Here is a 19,515-nt window from a genome sequence, read left to right on the forward strand (position 1 = left end):
ACTGCTTTCAGATGACTCTGCAAAGGCTAACATGATTCAAATGATGGATTTGACAACTTACTGTCTAAGTGAGGAGCACTGCACTGATGTGCCAAGCAATTGTCCGTTTATGTATGAGGTTACCAGTGTGAGGAAGGGAAGGAACTTTTCAGACTTTAGCTAACACAGAAAGCAATCTGCATGTAAACGGTGACAGGCAAATAGATGTTACACGCTGGCAGAAACATTTGCTTGAAAACTAATAAACACAAAATTTTAAAACATAGCATAACATTGAAGACATGCTAGAGTTATTAAAATGTTGTCTAAGATGGGCAATTAACTCCAGCAGTTTTAGTTACAAAGCTTAACTATGACTGCTACTTTCATTTAACACGTTTAAAAGAAATAAACAGAACTTGGAAATCCTTAACTAGACGTGAAGAACAGAAGTAGACTGCTTTTTATTAAGGCAGACTGGCTACATTGGATTAATTTATGATAGCTTGCACAGCATGCAGCAGTTGTAAATCCTGGGAACAATATGGCTCATTTTTTTAATCATGTTAATATTTTTTTCATTTTTGTTTTGTTTTGCTTTTACACACTATAAGATAGAAAGCCCTAACAAAGCATTTTAGAAAACCCTCTTGGAAAAAAACTCAGAATTGATTTTACGATTGTGTACGTTGAACACAAGAATAATTATTTAATGAAAGCAGGGCTTCACAAATCAAAAGGTACAAGCAAATCACCACTGCACTAAGGAATGAATTCCTACTGCACGCAACAAATAAAAGGCTCGTGTAACTGCTTAGGAACGTATTTTTGGTAACAGCTGGGGGAAAAAATGAGATGCCCTTTCCTGAAGCACTAACTAATCCGGATGACAGTATGCTACAGACCTGTACACTAAGCCAGCGTTGTCAAGTCACAGGTTCCTTGGATATTTTATGTTGAACTTTGTGGCTGCTATTTCTGTATAAACATCTTTTCAGCTTTCTCCCCAAAGTACTATTTTGAGTTCCTCTCATGAGGAACTATACCCTGTTTCCTTTAAAATCAATGGAGTACTTGCAAGTGATTTAACATGCAGTGGGATATGGTCTTTTGCTCTTCTACCTTTAGAAGGATAAGAAAAACTACAGCTTGTGACTCATAAAATTTGTAAGATATTAATTCCTATCCTATCTACTTCTCTGGAAGCCAAGAAATTGCCATCTGTCTCATGAACAGAACAATCCTTTAAGCAGCATTCTTCTATTGGTAGATATTCCAAGAAGTCTGCCCTGAATATAAGAATTCAGTTAAAATATTACTTCCAGGATGGGTGTAGCAATGACTTAGAGAAGTGATCCCCCTGAGCTACATTTAGGAACTTGAGGGGGCACAGTTATCTAACCACAGGCTCAATATAACAGAAAATTGAATACAACATAAGCTGTTCAGTAAGTTGGAAATACATTTAAAAGATGTGAATTTTTCCAAAGCCAACTGACTGTGGCAGGATGCCTAGGAACTCAGCAGTCTCAGAAAAAGCTACTGAAAAGGCAAGATTATTACTTCTGCCCCAAATGTCTCCATAGTCCAGTTCTTCTATAGGTAGATGAGTGTTTGTTGTCATATTTTATTTTGTTACGTATCAACATACCAGGCAAATATGATCATCAGTTACCTATCATCTTCCGTAAAAAAATCCTCCATCCATTTTTAACAGAGGAAGAGCCTTCAGAGAACTGCACATTTGATCAGCTAACAAGACCAGATACCCTTTTAAGAAAGATCTGTGCTGCTGACTGGCAAAGAAATATCTGAGGTGTTTGACAGTGCCAAAAGTCACCAAATGCTGCCTAAAGCCTGTTAAGCACAGGGCCTATCATGACCAAAATCTTGCAGACCTTCTATAAATACACTATACTACATTGCTGTCACATGAAAATGAACTCAGAGTGAAGCAATGGCCCAGAAACATCTTCATTGTGATGCTGGGGCTGTTGTGGGCCTCTAGACATCGTAGAAAAAAAAAAACAAAAACAGGTCTTAGTACACTTAAAGTTCTGTCAGATTATCACCCAGAGCACTTAAGAGTCAAAAGCTACATCTGCAAGCATATTCAGTATAGATAGGAAGAATTTGCTCAATTGCTCTGGTTTGTGAGGCTTCAGCAGTATCACTGTGAAAGAAATCAGCTTTATTCACAGCAGCAGGTGAACCCACATTACACTTTTTATCCGATCGATTGTTGAGTAGGCTCAGCAAGACTGAGCTTCCCATAGAACTAAAAAACATAATTATTGTCTGCAATGCAACATAATCTGCCTGCAGCAAATGCACTAGAAATTTAAAATCCTAGCTAAAACACTAAATTCAGCCATTCAACATTATCTTTTCCATATACTAAATGCTTAAGGAAATTAAATGTCTTCTGACCTAACCTATAGCTCTACTACTTCAGTTAAGGACAACTAACAACTAGCCAAAAATATAGTTTTAATTCAGCCTAAACAATTTGGCAGCTAGAATCTAAATTAACTTACTTTCATCCTTTAGTGATATTACAACACTATGGGAGAAATATTTTTAAAAATATTTTATGGATGTTAGTCATTGATTCCTTTGCACTGCCACAGGTTTGACTCCTATGCACTGCCACAGGTTTATTTCTGGTAACTTACTGTGAGAAAGCAAAGCAAATTTAAAAAGATGACCAAAATGTCTAAAATCCTCACTGGAGGCAGGAAGCGCATCTTTTGATTCTAAAGCACAGCTTCATTACACCTGCTCTAGTTCTACCTTCCATATCAGTTCATTTTCAAATCATTTTGTGTATTAGTGTAAAAAAAAATGCAGATAAAATAAAAATGTAAAAATAGCTTTAAAAATAAAATATTGTCTTTAAATCTGCAAAGAACAAAACAGAATGAGAAAACAGAAAAATATTTGCCCATTCAGATTTTATGTATTTTCTCATAAAATAGACTTCCTGCAAGTTCCCATGCTCCTGTGAAGATAAATCAGAGATAATATTGATAGAGAGACCCAAACACATTACCCAAATAAAACAATGAAGCTTTAGTACTGTTTTAGCATAAGAATTTGTTTCACATGACACAGCTGCCTAGTCATACCCTTTCCACTGTTTAGATAAAGGCTATGGGTTGCCTTTTCTAGACCTCTGGCTAATTAGCTCTTGGCTAACATGGTGCATGCTTCCCTCTTCAGTGAGGTTCAGTCTTGCCACTTCCTTAGAAATCATAATACTTGATTTAAAAATCATGGGGCTGGAGGAGAGAGGTTCAAGAGCTTCTCTTGCTTGTGAAAAGAGGGGCAATTAGAAAACGTAATTTTCAAACGCATCATACATGGTCTTTAAAAACAAAACAAAACAAACAAAAAAAACAGTATGTGTAAAACAGATTTTCAGCTGCTATAAACTATTGATAACAGTTTGCATTAAGAAAAAACTAAGTGACTAGAATTGGACTAACTCAGTGCATATCCTCTTAAAAAAACCCTCCTAGCTGCTCTCACTTTTGTGACAAAAAGTGGAGCACATGCTGAGTGAGTTGGACTTTTAGCTGCTAGCAGAACTCTGAACTTTGGAAGTCAGAGCACTGGAAACACTTCCACTTCCACAGTTCAGACCTGTTGTGAAAAGCCTTTACAACTGCTAGATTTGCACCTTCTTATCTCTATGGAAGTCAGAAGTCCTCTGACGTAGGTTCAGGTTGGAAGGAATTATTGCGGTATCCACACATGAGCAAGTGGAAGTATTTAGGAATAAACGTGCAAATAAAATAGTACTAGTAATTTAACAACTTACTGCAGGTCCAATTATGCCCAGATGGACACTGGGATCCTTTCTGTGCCAATCTAGAACAGAAGAGCATCTTTTTATTAATCAAAATTACTCATTTTAAATAGTATTTTAAAACACAAGAAATATTCTTCCTTCTCTAAAATCAATGTAAATAACTTCATGAATAAAATAGAACTAGGCAAATATTGTATTACTACTTAAAGGACAGATTTCATGCTCTGCCCTCAGATTACTCCTCAGAATTCAAATGATTAGCATATCTAAAAGTTAGTATTTAGCATTTCTGCTTCATGAAATCTCTTATGATTCAAGGGTTATTTAACTAAGCTCAGATATTAATTTTGAATCATCTCACGAGAACAATGCTCTATTGAATGCAGTGACCCTAGCCACTAAGACAAAATGATTTGAAATTTTCCTCTTATGTAAAGGCATATTTGGAAACAACTGCAACCACTGCAATTAATACTCAGTTATAATGTACACAGAGAAATCTGCCATTCTTCCACAACCAGAATAGAACCCTATCACAAAACCAATACTTGACATTAATAAACTACTTTTGTTACTGAACATCACAAGGCAGTGAAGGCTTATGAAAGTAAACAGAACAGCTGAGGCTAAATTCCCAGCTTGGAATACCCAAACCTTTTACAGATACAAGCTGAGAACCTAGCAAACCATTCACTTATGTGACTATAAGAAAACTTCATAATGATGGGTGGTAAAATTTGCTTGTAACTTTAGTGGTATTATTTAGCACACATGCCAATCAGTCTAACAGCCACAGGACAGTAATATAAAAAAAGTTATTTTGAAGAAGATGAATCCTTCTTTTGTCTTCCATTAATATTGTATGTATCAGCAAAAAAGTTTTACCAACAAATAAAGGCATCAAATAGTGCTTTGATTTTAATGCTGTTATTCTCAGCAGGCTGAAAAAGATGCAGTACAGAAATAATGCATTGAACAGATCAATGGTTACATGTGCATTTTAAAAATATAAATATATTACGAAGTTTTCTGCAATGAATAAAACAGCCAAACTTATGCCAAACTTGTAAACATGAAAAGAAATGTATCTACATCCAGGAACAAAACAGGGGTATTCAAATACCAACTACCTACCTGAAAATACATCTACTAAATACAGAGGGTCTTTGACTCTGCGAAGTCCACATATCAAAAGAAACATGTGTAAATTGTCTGTATCTGTAGGAATGTCTGTAACAAAACATTTTAAAAATCTGAATGCAGATAAAAAAGTTAACTCACTCTAAATCGTTTCATGAATAAGCACATACAATGGTAACAGCAGTATCAGGGTGGATTCTGAAAAATTCTCATTATGGTTCCCTCTGTTTCTTGCTCTCACATTAATCCTCAAATCAACTCAGTGGAGAACTTAATCATGCATATCATTCTACAGTGCATATGAGTTCATTTCAAGAGGCAGTAAATGTGCAGGATTTGGAGAAATAAATTGGTAGTCAGTATTCTTCAACACCAGGAATCAGCTTTGACTGACTGGGCAACGATACAAATCAGTGTTTCTCAATTTTTCTACCCATAAGAATAAATGTGCATTCATATAATAATTCAACATGTTTTAAGAATATTTTGAGGCTTGATCAAACACAAATTGTTATAAAAGATCAGCTAAATGTCCAATAGTTATCTATCCCTAGCATGTCAATACTACTACAGAATATTTAACCAGAAGTTAAATTATTGCAAAGCATTTGTTTTAGCACTATTGTAAAGAAATACAAATAAAAAATAAATAGGATTTTTTAACATGATAAATTTATTTTGGAAAAAATCTCAACATGTTCATTTTTAACATCGAAAATCCCTCTTGCAAATACACCACAATAATCCACAAAAATTATTTTGTAGGCTATCTTAAAAAAGGAAGGTCAGATGTATGGTATTGCAGTTGCCATTGGCTATATAACAGCACAATTAATTCGGAACACTTCTGGAGAAGGGTCACTTAGTGATGAATTTTGTTAAAATGTGTTTATGATAAAATAATTCAGATGTGCTGAATGAACACTCATAACAACAACATAATTTAATAAACTCTAGAGAGGGTGCAATGTTCTTCTCTGATTTACTGTACAGAACAAATTAGCTTGCTGTCCTTCAGTTCGTGTTTTTATTAAGCTCATGGCAAGGATGGATAACATTATCTAATACTAGTCAGTTAAACAAGGATCATCAAACTGTAGCTCTTCAGGGTGTTTGTGGGACATTAATGCACGGGCCACATACTGGGACTACGTCACATAGCTACCAGACGGGCTTTGCTGCATGGTCAGATTTTCTCTTGATGGAACTTGTGATTAACAGAGGAAGGCAGCAGGATGGTTGTGATGGCTCTGCCATCCCCTGCTGCTGAACACTGCAGAGCTCCCTTCTCTGAGGCCTCCTCTTCCCTTTTGCTTCCATCTTCCACCAGCTGCATCAGCACCTCAGCTGCTATATGGCGTGACTGAATTGCTGCAGTTTGGAATTTGAGATCACCCAAACTTGGTACCAACTTACATTTCTTTACTATGTTGTATTACTTAACTGCAGGGTTTGCTCCAGGCCCTGGAAAAAACAGGAATGTCTCTTCTTGTGTCAAGGGACTGGCTTAATGTGAGCTTTGCAACAAACCTCTCTATAGCAGGGGGTAAAAGCCAGAAGAGTGGTGAATACTCAGCTGCTATTACTTTTAAAATTAAAATCCAGTTCAGGGACTTTTAAATGCTCCCTGTCACAGGGTTCATTATTAAGTCAGTTCCATTTAACTTAAACAGCTTGAGCTGTCAAGAGTGGCTGCAGCAGACACGGTAAGTAATATTTTACTGGTTATTGGACCAAGAAATAATTCGTAATTTATAATACAGAAACATTTGGATTGAAAAAGCCATTCTTCTCGTGCAATGGTCCATTAATACTATTTGTTTTTAATACATGCAGCAGTGGTCTCAATTCATGACAAACAAATTACTATAAAGTCGACAAAATTGAGATTACATTTTAACTATCCACATGGCACAAATATTCGTTTTACGTTATGAACTCCCACCTATTGATGTTCAGCTCTGGCTATTTTGGAACAAGCTTAAAGTTAGCACTGAAGGCTCAGTGAGACAGTAGTGAGAAATCAGGTCTCCCTGTTCTCACGTAGAGATTACAGAATTATTGCACTCTTGATCTGACAGCATCCTAATCAACATTAACCATGCTTAAAATAACTGCTTCTTATCTCTTAACATCTTTTTGTTTCTATCTTAAAACTTTCAGTCTTTTCATTTTATTAGACAAGGGTTTAAAGTGCTCTAACAATGAAAAGCCCTAACAGACCAACTCTATGCAGTCCTGATTATCATTCTGTTCCCCGTACAAAAAAAAATTAAACCAAAACAGAAATGTGGAACAGGCCCTACAGACTGTAATTACACTTTGAAATTTGGATTTTTCCATTCAGATCCCATGGCCTTTAAATGTACTTCTCCCAAGAATCTCATGACTAACAGTTTAATTATTTCACTAGTGAAACTACCTAAAATAATGTTCATTAAAGAAAATAGCCTACTTATTTGATTTATTATTTTGAATAGACATTCACAAGCCTGAATTGTAACTGGCAGATTACCCCTTTCATGAAACTTTAGAAAGCACTGCTTCGCTATTATGGAATGTTTCTCACTTTTCTCTCAAAGAGCAGATATTGCACACACTGCACTAGAGATTGGATCCTGCACAGCATTTCTAAAAGCTGTCAAAGAAGGGCTATTCAGGAAAGGATTTGCCTCTGCCACTCAATTTAGTGAAGTGAGAGTCAGTTGTAGTTTTACTTTATTGTATGCTGTAGATCTTAGTCATCACCTAATTCATTTTTACAGGCAGACTCTCACCAACTCAATCCACTTAGAAACATATAAAGACATTCCTGACAAGACTGCATTACCAGCACATCGCAGCCACTGTTCAGCGTTGGAAGTTTACGCATTCTCTGTCTACTTAAGAACAAGCTTAAGAAGCACCTGTGTATTTGTTAGTTTTCTGCTCATTCACTGAAAATGGTTAGATGTACACATCACTACGATGCCTGTAACTTTTTTTTTTTTTCTGACCTGTTGCTCTCTCAAGCCTTGTCAGCACCCCTACTGTGAGAAAAAAAAATACAGCCCTTTGTACTAGAAAGCAATCATTTTAGTATGTCTTCTCACGAGAACACTAACAAGGGGGACATCTTAACAGAATAACTGCAATAGCTGCCTTTTATAGCCACCAGCTGGGTGAAAACTGGTATTTGAAAGAAGACATTTTTGATTTTTCCTGGAGCATAAACAGAGTTTCAGTATCTGAGTTTTTGCTATCATTCTGTCTTTCCCAAATAGGCTACTTAATCAGATGTAAGATACAACAGCCCCATGTGATTCATTTCTGAAATGGAAATACACCGCTATGGCGCAATCAACTGATTTGCTGTTTTGATACATTCACTGTGTTGCTGTGTTGTCTGAATGACATGCAAACACCTAAATAACAAAGAAATGCTTGTCTCTCTTTTTCCCCGTTTCTGTTAGTGTTACAAAAACAAGGATTTGAAACAGCACAGTGTGCTTCATTATCTCCTAGCTCATGCATCCTTCTGTTTGCTTTGCAAAGCAAATATAAAATGGAAAGATTTGTCCATACTCACTGGCAGGAAAAAAAAAAAAAAAGACTGCATTTTCTGAAGTATGCAGCCATACTTCAAAATCACTATACATTGAATGCAAGTCTTGCCACTGTAATCAGCATCTCCTTCACTGACAAAAATAATTGTTTAATATTAGCAAGAGATTGCTCCTTTAAGTGTGCTTTGGTAGTATTCATCTATGGTTGTAGTCTGACTTGTTAAGTTATCCTTATCTATAAAAAACAGCTGTATGTTGGCCATGGCCAGTCTTGAGCGTGCTTAGCAGGTTACCTCTTTAGCAAGATGTGAAAGGTCAAAACAACAAGAGTGATTGATAGGATTATGGAAACTCATTCCTCTCATCAGCTTGACAGTATGCTGACCTGATATACCGCATAGAACTACAGGGATGGTGACAAATGAACTGCAGGTGAGCTGAAATGAATCAGCCACAGTGGCAGATTAAGACTGACATGGAACTCCCACAGTCATGCAACTCCTTTTTCATGATAGAGCAGAGTGGGTATGATGCTGCTCAAATCTGAAACACAACAATGCAGCATTGGCACATGTAATTTCAGAATGGAATTGCATGATCAAAACAGTACCCAACTGCTGTGCTAGTGTAGCTGTTGCTGATATTGGATTCTGGCACAAAATGCATTATCTAATAGATGAAATGTGATTAACAATCAGGACTTGTGTCCTCCTGATGGCTTTGATTCTGAGTCATGGTGTGCCCTAGAGAATGTTTCTCAAATCTAGACTTACCCATCTGGATTTACCCATTCATCTGCAAGCAGACTGAATCCTTGACACAAAACAATGTTTAATTTTTAGTAAACTGTTTGGAGGTCTTTAGTTACAAGACAGAATGAGAGAATGGACTATATTAAAAGCATACAGTGAAAAACATCGTCATAATACAACACTTTCCTACTGAAGCATGCTGAAGTTTGTTATTTAAGATTTCATTGGCTCTTGGTTTGTTTTGTATCTGAAATTGTATAACTGTTTGTCACATCCACTATTTTTAGGAAAAACAATAATTTTACTATTATGATACACTATGATAGTTTACAGTTGGGTCTTTTAAAAAATCTGTACTTAGATGCCAGGATAGCATAACATGAACACAGGCAAACAGCATGAAAATCAGAATAACTTCTAAAGCATTAATTAGGACATCATTTTTCTGAGAAAGTCAAGAATAAGTAGAGATGTTATCCATGTTATCCGAATAGATTTTGAAAGAGTAGATTCATTTAACTCCATGCCTCTAGGTACTATCAGGAAAAAAAATGTGGTAATCATAGATGTACAGTTAACAAAAAATACTGCAAATCTTTAATCTTACTGAAAAGCTGCAGGCCTCTAAGTGAATGAGTAATATCAAGCATTAGCTTGCTGAGAGTTACAGAAGCAATTTGGGAACATCATATCTTAAGTGACCTATTTCAGAATCATACAATCTCCTGAGCTGGAAAGGACCCATGGGGATCATTAAGTCCAGCTCCTGACTCCACACAATGCAACCCAAGAGTTTCTTACCACATGCTCAAATGTAGAAAATAAAAGTATTTTTCTTACTTAAAGGTCTTTTCTGTACTTTTGTAGGGTGTTTTCAAAACATCTGTTGGGTAGATGAGCTTTCTCAGTTCATTAGTATAGTCTTTGTTAGCAAACTCCTTCTGATCACTTGATGTCTGTGTTTATTAGGGTTTACAGCTTCACCCACATTCCACTGAGATCAAAAGGAGCCTTTCATCAAGGTATGAGGACTCTGTGATCTTAAATAGCTATATCACATCCTTGAGCTAAGTTGTTAAAGAAGATCTGTGTCAGTTTTTGCATTTTCTTAGACCGTCTTGTAATTTCCTGTCATTCAGTTTTCAGTAAAAGCCAAAACCTTCATTGCCTCTCCAAAGTCTACAGACAAGCATCTTAAATTGCTAACAAAACTGATATAGATTCCTAGATTATAAGGCCAGAGAAAACCATTTTGAGTATGTGGTCTGACCTCCGAAGCGACACAGGCTGTAGTACTTTCCTAAATAGTCTCAAGTTACTAAATAAACTGAAAAGGTTGTCTTGTTGAAGTCTGTGTTGGAATTTAGACTTGTGTTGTGTTTTTTTGTTTGTTTGTTTGTTTTTTTGCTTTGGCTACTGTTGTTTGCTGTCTCTCATACACATAAGAGAAACACTGTGAAGCTGATTGTAACTAGAATGCAAAATGTCTTTAAAAACCCTCTTTTTTTGTAGATTTCACCAATAAATATTTTAACAGCCAAACACTGAAAATAATGCAGCTAGCACACGACAACTATGCAAATATCACCTCTGAAACTCTCAAGTCTGCTGCTGAGACTATGAAAAAATACAAATTCCATGATTTTTGCATTAAGATGGTATTACACCCATAACAACAATAAAAAAACTTTTCACAGCACTGCTTCAGCTTATATTAGGCAATTACCATTTATGTTAGCCACACAAATGATCAAATGGAATGTTCAAATGTAGTGGGATTGCTTAGCTTTTGATTCAGTACCATTCACTTTTGGGGGCTAGGTAGGAAGTCTCTGACAGTGAAATGTATTTGATGCACTCTGCCACTCACTGAATCTGCCATTAAATTATTTTGGAAGCCATTATCCTGACTTAAATAGACTATTTATATAGCAGTGTGACATTTAACGTCAAGCAAATGGTATAGTTTTTCTGTGACTGAAGAATTCAGTACAAAGAATATCCATATGATGTGTGTTCTATAAAATAAGTCTTGAAATATTCTGAATGGCCTAATTCATTTTAAAGAATAATTCCACAACATATGGGGCTGATCACCAAGGATGTTTAACATGGATAGCTCAAATGCACTGTAATTTGCATTGTAGGGCATGTGCAGTTTCTTTACATTCAGTCCTGGGAACCCCATACCTGATATAAATTCGAGTAGACTGCTAAAGATATAGGCAAGAGTTATCTGGAGAAGTATTTCCCCAAAAAATCATTAATTGCCTTTAGGTATGGAATAGATCTTCATGACAAAAGTGTGGGTTTTTCATTTGTTTGTTTTAAAAAAGATCATAAATGCCAAGAAGCGAATGAGATTGGACAGCTTCATCTGCATAAAAGGATCTTTTCAAGTGCACTTCATTGTGCAAGCCAGCACTATCAAAATGGTATTCTTCTGAGCAAAACTGCCTTCTGTTTTTTTTTTTTCTACTGATTGCTCCACATTAGGAGAATTGTAAATATTTCAAACAACTTGAAATTGCAAATCCCCAGAAAAGCAATTCAATGGGAAGTTCTAATAAGTGCAAAGGTACAGTCAAGAACCTGCCTCCATGTGCAATATTAAGAGAAGTGGAAATTTTAGCTTTCCACCAGAGATGGAAATAGAGACAAGACTGATAAAATAAATGAGTTCCAGATTCTTTTCAGTGGTGCCCTGTGACAGGACAAGAGGCAAAGGGCACAAAGTGAAACATCGGAAGTTCCACCTGAATATGAGAAAACACTTCTTTCCTGTGAGGATGACAGAGTACTGGAAGAGGTTGCCCAGACAGGCTGTGGAGTCTCTTTCTCTGGAGATATTCAAAACCTGCCTGGATGTAACCCTGTGCAATGTGCTCTAGGTGACTCTGCTTTGGCAGGACTTGATGATCTCCAGAGGTTCCTTTGCAACCTCAACCCTTCTGTGAGTTGAAACAGTCATAAAAAGAAAAACAAAACCAAAACACTGAATAATGTGGTGCCAGTATTCAAGCTATTATTTAACAGGCACAAGTGTTAGAGTTGCATTTTAGTTTGCTTTTCATGTACTTTATGAATTATTTTGCGCTTTTGCATTAGTACACATTAGGCAAAAGACTGCCTCTAATAGATAAGATGATATGCACTTAGGGGGAGCTCCCCCCTCCCTGATCTGTTGACTGCACTTTTAATCATAGATTAGTTAGACATGAGGTCCAATCAATGCTAGGGCTGTGCTAGCAAGTGACAAATCATTTCACTTCAGAAAACTATTAATCTTAGTGGTGCTGTGCTTGTGGGCCATGATTTACTGAGAACAAAATAACCTCACAATGCTCAATTTAAAATTAGACACCCGTTTTGAAGAATGGTTCACATTTACTGATACGATAAAGCAATTGAATAGTGAGGATTCATTAGTAACAGAGGGAAGAGCTGTACTATAAGAGATCAGATTGATGACTATAACGCTGAAATATTTTTACCACTGTAAAATGCATACAAATTCTTTTGGGGAAAGGCAGCTACATGAAAGTATTTAAAGTATTGCCAAGATCAGGTGACTAAATTAGGTCATCTGCCTTACATGCTGTTACATGAGTGAAAATGGAGACAGACACTAGAGCAAGACCAAATATTAAAACATCAAAACATTTTTCCCTTCTTCACCACTTTTTCACTTCACCTGCAATTCTGCAATAGAAATCCTCAGTTTCTATCACACAGCTGTGAAGCACAGCATGGCCAGGTATTGGTGCTTAGGTCTAACTAACTTCCTAGGGGATACTGACCCATGCCGTGAATATTTTATCTTTTGATGCAATTCAGTACTGGACAAACCTGCAGTCTAGAGACAGTCTGAATAGTTTACTGAACTGTGAGAAGTGTGTGATTGATGTTCTACCTGAATCTGATATTTTTAATTTTTTATATCATGAGGCCATTTTATTACATAATCATTTAACCTTCTCATTCTAAAATTCTTTCAAGAATGAAATCTATTAAGCGTAAATATGGCAAATACAGAAAAGTGAGTAATACCTGCATTTTGCAGAAATCTATACCAGTCAAATGTTTCACTGGGTGTAGTCTTGATTCCTGTGTTGAAAAAAAAGAGAAATGCAACTTGTTTGACTGGTCCCTATATGGCTGAACTATGCCTCTTAAAGTCTTGCCCTAAGAAAACCTATTTCTCTCAAGCACACTGAATTCTATACACAGCTGTTCACACCTCAAGCTTTCCTCTTCCCAACAATTTCAGGTTGCCTGCACAATCCTTCTATAGTAATCAGATTGAAATGGAATTGAAAATTTCACACAATCACACTGTGTATGAACCACTTTAGTAATCCACAGAAATAAGCCCCTATACACCATGCTAAATTTGGCCTTGTAAAATCTACATACGAGATACTGTTTTCTGAAGGAGATTATTATTCCAAAACAGATACGGTTCAGCTCAGACTCAAGTCATTAACATAAGGCAAAGCAACTAAATTAAATCAATATCAAAAATATATTTTAATATTATTTGTTTTGCCTTAAAGATTATTTTAATAATGAAATGATTTTAGTAATTTATTTAATCTCTTAGTTATCTATTATCTCATAAGAAGCTTAAATACAGAGTAAACATGAATTAAATACACCTCATTGAGTAATTTCAAAATAAATTTCAAAAATATTTTTTTATTCTTTGAAAGCAAAATATACAAAATGCAATAACTTTTGGAATCTGTAGACAATTACTTTTAGATAAATTAAACTGAGAGCTGTAGATTAAGTAAACACACCAAAAAGGCTGAGGAGAATGTTCCTTAGACTACTCACTTAAGTAATATACCCTGATTTAGATACTTGCTGGGTGTCATTACTCCAGGAACTCAGCCTATAGCACTTAAAGAAATTTGGAGTTTCACAGAGTAATCATTTATCAACTTGTGTGAAATCAGAGTGAGGGTCTAATACAAAGGCCACTAACTTACATATGGAGAAAGCCCCTTGTTACCCTATCTTTCAGATTCCCACTGTAAGGCATCTGGAAAAACTTTTTTTTAAAAGCACAAAATGAGTTGAAAATTTAGTCTATGAGAGTGGAATACTACCCCAATTAAACTCAATAGCAAAGAGCTTGACTTCAGCGTAGCCAGCACTTCAAACCCAAGGCCCATTTCAGCAAAACATTTCTGAGGCAAAGAAGATAGATACATAAACATACAGGTACTAAATATATTATCCAAATCAATTGAATGCCTTAGTTAATATTTCAAAACTCTCACCTTGAGTTTGGACATATATTTTCTTCCTAGTATCTGGCTTTAAAGAGAAAGAGAAGAAAAGTGACTCGTAGTGCATCATAAAAGATCTGTTCAGTCTTTTAAAAAAATCTAGTATAACAACATGCTCATCAGTGTGATTTTCTTTCAACTATCAAAAAAAAAAAAAAAGACCATTAGAAAGGAACATTTTAATAAGACCACAGGCAACAAAGTCAGGAATTAAAACTACATTTACTATGAACATATTTAGTGTCAATGAATCCATTTTGTAATTAACACAATTACCAGATTAGTAGAAACATGTTTTTTTTGTTTAACAGTAGTTTCTCAAAATCATTAACCTGCTTATGGCATAGAAGAAGAAAACACTTCCCTAGAATAAAAAAGATTTTAAACTACAAAACAGCCCTAGCTCCCAAACACTCTGGTTTTCAAAGAAAAAGTACAGCTGGTCTCAGAATCACAGTTACATTTATCCATAATAAAATGTTTAAACACATCAGGCATGAAACAAGCCCTACATACCACTAACGTTTTCGAAGATTGCTGTCAAATATATGTAGACACTTGTCTAGACGGGAAAATTGGCCAGTACTAGGTATTGCAGAATATTCCCAAATAAGAATTGCACAATAAATTATTTTAAAATAGATACAGTAAAAGGGGTAATTGCTATATTTCCAAAGTTATTCCTGAAGTGCTACTACACTAGTTATTTATGTGAATAACTGAGTTCTTACTTCATTATCTTTCTATAACTCCAATCATGAATTTGTGGAACGCTACTCATTTTTTTTCATGAAAACACAGAAATAGCCATGAGATCTTTCCAAATGGGGAAACAATACAAAAGCAAACAAACAAAAAAACCCACTCTTCCCCTCTAGCAAAAAAAAGCATAGTTTCTCTGAGCTCAAAGTATTCGCGAAAGCTTTGTGTTCAGACAGTTCCTATTTCTTTTAAAAGCTGGCTGCAATGCTTGTATAGGAGTAAACCAAGGCATTGGTCAAGTCGCGTATTCTCTAATAGATTTGCTCAATATTACCTTGGAAGTTTCAGTTTGAAATTACATTCTTTCAAGCAGTTCTAGTAGCTATTGCTTAATGTAGCATCACAGTGACCCAAAAGGAACAACCTTCCTTAGAGCACCAGTCTTTGCTGCCTTTGGGCTAAAACCAGACTCCTCTTTAGTGCCCGTTTCATCATGTACAGACACCCAGTCCCTTAGCAGGCTGTGACTCTATGAGTCACTGACTATTTGTCTACCACAGCTCTTTCTAAAGAGCAAATAGGAAAATGACTCTCAGTCTGCCACCCCAACCATTCCACTTTTGAACTTATGGCTGATACACAGATGATACACTACTGAATTCCTCAAGCTAAGTATTGCTATGCAACCCTGCTTCTTAATGTGGAAAGCTGGTGGAATGAATAACACAGCCAGAGTTAAACAAGGTAGAGCATCACCTATACTGTTGGATCATGTCAAGCTGCACATTAGTTTTCCCTTCTCCTCTCCCACCCCCATTCCATTCTTAGCAGCAGACTGCAGCTTGTGAAATCACACCTGCAGGACAATGACTTCAGGAAGGAAGAGAGCTTGTACTAGGGGAATGAGAATTAACGCAGAAACAAAGTGCTAAAGCAACCAAGTCCTGAACCAGTTAGCTCAGGAAATAAGAAGTCAAGGAACTGACTTTTTTTTTTCACTTGCAAAGATTTTGGTTTTTTCATTTCAACATTTCTATGTGACTGCCCCTACAGTTCACTGCTGGGTCATAACAGTCCATTTTAGTTACTAAAAATGAACTGGAAAAAGAAAAATGGAAAAAGAAATTGACAGAAAAGAGGTCAGAAAACTGAATAATCATCAAGAAGCAGTTCACAGGAGGGGAAGAGGGCAGTTTCTGAGAATCAAAGTGAATTAGCTACATCACAAAACCTACATGAATAAGCAGGAAATCCATTAATAAATGAAGTGGGAAAAATTTAATGCTGTTTATACTATAGTAGAAGATTAAGTGTATCTTTCAAAAGCCATATGAACTTCTGTGTTCAAACGATTTAAAAAATAAGAAAAGATGGTTTCATAGGTTATTTTATTACTTAACATTTCTTCATCCTTCTCTTACCTATGAATAAGTAGCACTTTAAATTAAATTGCATTCTCCAGTCCTAAAAAAAGCCTTGCAAATGATGGAGACAGCACTGCAAGTTGGAGGCCAACTGCAAAATTTTAATTTGCAAGACAAATGGAAGAGCTGAAATTCAGAGCTAGGACACAGATGCAACCAAAGAAAATGTGGAAAGAAGCAGATGGAACAGGGGGCAGCTTAAGCCAGCCCTTCCTCTATAGCTAACACACTGCATAATTCTGCCTGAGACTTTGGTGGGTAAAGATGTGGTCTAAGTTCCCCAAAACCACTAAGTTTCAAAAATAAGCTGAAGTTAAGCATTTGGTTTCATGCTCTACTAGACCCGTAATAGCTCTGTGGTGAGTAAATATATTCCTGCCAAGGTTTAGATCATCAAGCAGAAAAGAGCAGGAACATTGTTTAACCTGGCGTACAGATGTATTCACACTTTATAGATCAATTTTATATTTTGTTCTTCATTTTAAATAGTAGTGGGGAGAGTGGAAAAATGAAATGGAATACTAATAAAACTGGCTTAGGTAATTCTTATGCACCAGTTTTACACTATTGAAATAAAACACTGACCATAAGCACGGGATCTTTTACAGTATTTTGCACTTACTTGGAATACAGATTATTACAAAAGCTATATCATGTACTTCATAATTAAAGGCAATTTATCCAATGTAATAGAAAAGAAGTTGTTGGAAGATACACCCCTTAAGCATAATGCTATTGCTTACATGTCTGTAATTTAAATTATTGACTGTCTAACTAATAAAGCACACATTACAGGAATAATGTAGTTCACATTAGGGTGAGTTAATATGTAAAGAGTGTTGATATTCTGTGAGCTGTGATATGGAAAGACGTATTTATGTTTTTCAGTGTTTTAAAGTAAATGTATGGCATTTGCTCTTACCCTTTATACAAAGATACAGCTGCAAAAAGAATTCAAAACCTCAGCATTTACGACACAACTCAGCAGGTGATATTTCAGTTTAGGGCTTGACAGACTTGCCTCCAGTTCCCTGTCTGCCACAACCTTCTCCAAAACACTGAATGAGTCTCCAACCAGGAGCACAAAGGTGTTTAGGTAAAATCAACTAAGTCAAGTTCTTAAAAATGTAAGTGCTGATTTCAAAATGATTTCAAAGTTAAAGTTTGCTTCTCCTCCTTATACTCTGTTTACTTTGTCTTTCCTGTTTACCCATCATGAAGTTAATTGTAGTAACTATTAAAACCAAGTTATGTTTATAATGTAACTACCACATCCTCTATGTGCATAGATCAAAAATCAATTCACGCTGAAAGAAAGCATTAAAAATTAAATTGTTGTGTTGTCCAGGCTTCACCTCTCAGTGATCTTCTTTAGGCAAAGGTGTATTAATGATTATATTATGATGCAAATTAAAACTGAAAAGATATCCAGCAGTTAGTTTCTACTTCTTACATTTATTGTTCATCATAGACTCATAGAATCTGCTGAGTTGGAAGGGACCCGTGAGGATCATTGAGTCTAACTCCTGACTCCACACAGGGTAACCTAAGAGTTTCTCACCTCAAATATAGAAAATAAAAGTATTTTTCTTACCTATACTTCACAAGATAAGGTGAGTGGAGCTAATAGCTGGCAGAGGGTGGTTCCGACCTTCTCTTTTTATCCCAGTATGTTGCTCCTTACTGACAGCCAGTTACTGATTTCCTGTCACTAGCCTTGATGCTCATTGCAGTTCTCTGTGATCCAGTACAAGACTTTAGGCAACAAGTTATTTGGAAAACTAACCTCACACACACACACCAAACAGCTGAGCTAACAAGCCCTACTGCCTGGTGTGGAGTGTGGATTATTTCACAGGTCAGCAGTGCTGTCTCACACTACCCAAAAGCACTCCTTGTACTCAAATGACCGGCAGCTCTTTATCGTCTTCCTCCATTCTTCAGAAAACAGGATTGAGCACTGCCTACTTCCAGGATTTGTCTCATTTTTTTCCACTGGCAGTCTGCCATGAACTCAACCACAGAAAGGTGAAAAGGCTGATCCAGTCTATTTTCCAACAGAAGCATCAGATACTACCAATAACTACAGTGAATGTCTGAAGTAGACTTGCAGTACAGTAGACATAATTGTAGCTACTAAATAAAGAGAAAGAGAACCAAAACATACTTATTCTAATACTGTAGTCATGGTTTCTGGGAAAAGAATGAATGTATAGAAATAAACCAAGAGATGAAGGGAATTCTATTTGCTGTTAGACAATCTATTTTTAAAACATATAACCTCTAGGTATCAGTTATTATATCAGGGGTTATTTTCAAAAAACAATAAGGAAATGAAGATAACGTATTTGAAATTACTTAATTATCTTACTATTTCAGGGGCTAAATAAATAAATACATAAAATTAAAACATTAATTTAACTCTACTCTCCTCCTAAAAATGATATATGCTTTTTCATTTACTCTTTCCCTCCCTTAAAACTTAAAAGTCCTGTCCTTATATTTCAAGATCAAAAAAGAATATTAAGAAGCTCAACAACAGCAGTCAAATTAGGTAAGCCCTGGATAAATCACTTGAGTTTTTTATCTTAAAACTGTCTGAACTCACACTTTAACTGCATGCACAGCACATTATCCAAGCAAGCATGTTCACCTCACAAGGAAGTGCATGAGGCAACTGCACTCATCTTGTACAGCACTTACCCGTTATTTAAACAGTCTGTGGAATGAATTAAACTAACTAGTTGCAAAGACCTGAGATCAATATTTGCTGAGAGACTGGAAAATTAACCCTAAGAGCTTGATCCCAAACTCATTGAACTCAATGGCAAAGCTATCAATAACCTTCAGAAGTGAAAGATT

The 19,515-nt window shown here is 35.9% G+C and overlaps 1 protein-coding gene across 1 annotated transcript in view; it reads right to left on the reverse strand.

The window, feature by feature from the left end:
• The window catches only part of GLT1D1 (glycosyltransferase 1 domain containing 1), a 57,371-nt gene that overhangs the window by 18,551 nt on the left and 19,305 nt on the right, over positions 1–19,515 (reverse strand). Inside the window, exons 5-8 of the mRNA XM_040577199.1 lie at positions 14,519–14,555; positions 13,281–13,337; positions 4,928–5,023; positions 3,803–3,852 (exon numbers count right to left, since the gene is read on the reverse strand). Coding sequence (XP_040433133.1) covers positions 3,803–3,852; positions 4,928–5,023; positions 13,281–13,337; positions 14,519–14,555 — 240 coding nt within the window. The remainder of the gene's footprint in view (positions 1–3,802; positions 3,853–4,927; positions 5,024–13,280; positions 13,338–14,518; positions 14,556–19,515) is intronic.

Source organism: Cygnus olor, chromosome 17 (genome assembly GCF_009769625.2).
Source record: "Cygnus olor isolate bCygOlo1 chromosome 17, bCygOlo1.pri.v2, whole genome shotgun sequence".
NCBI lineage: Eukaryota > Metazoa > Chordata > Aves > Anseriformes > Anatidae > Cygnus > Cygnus olor.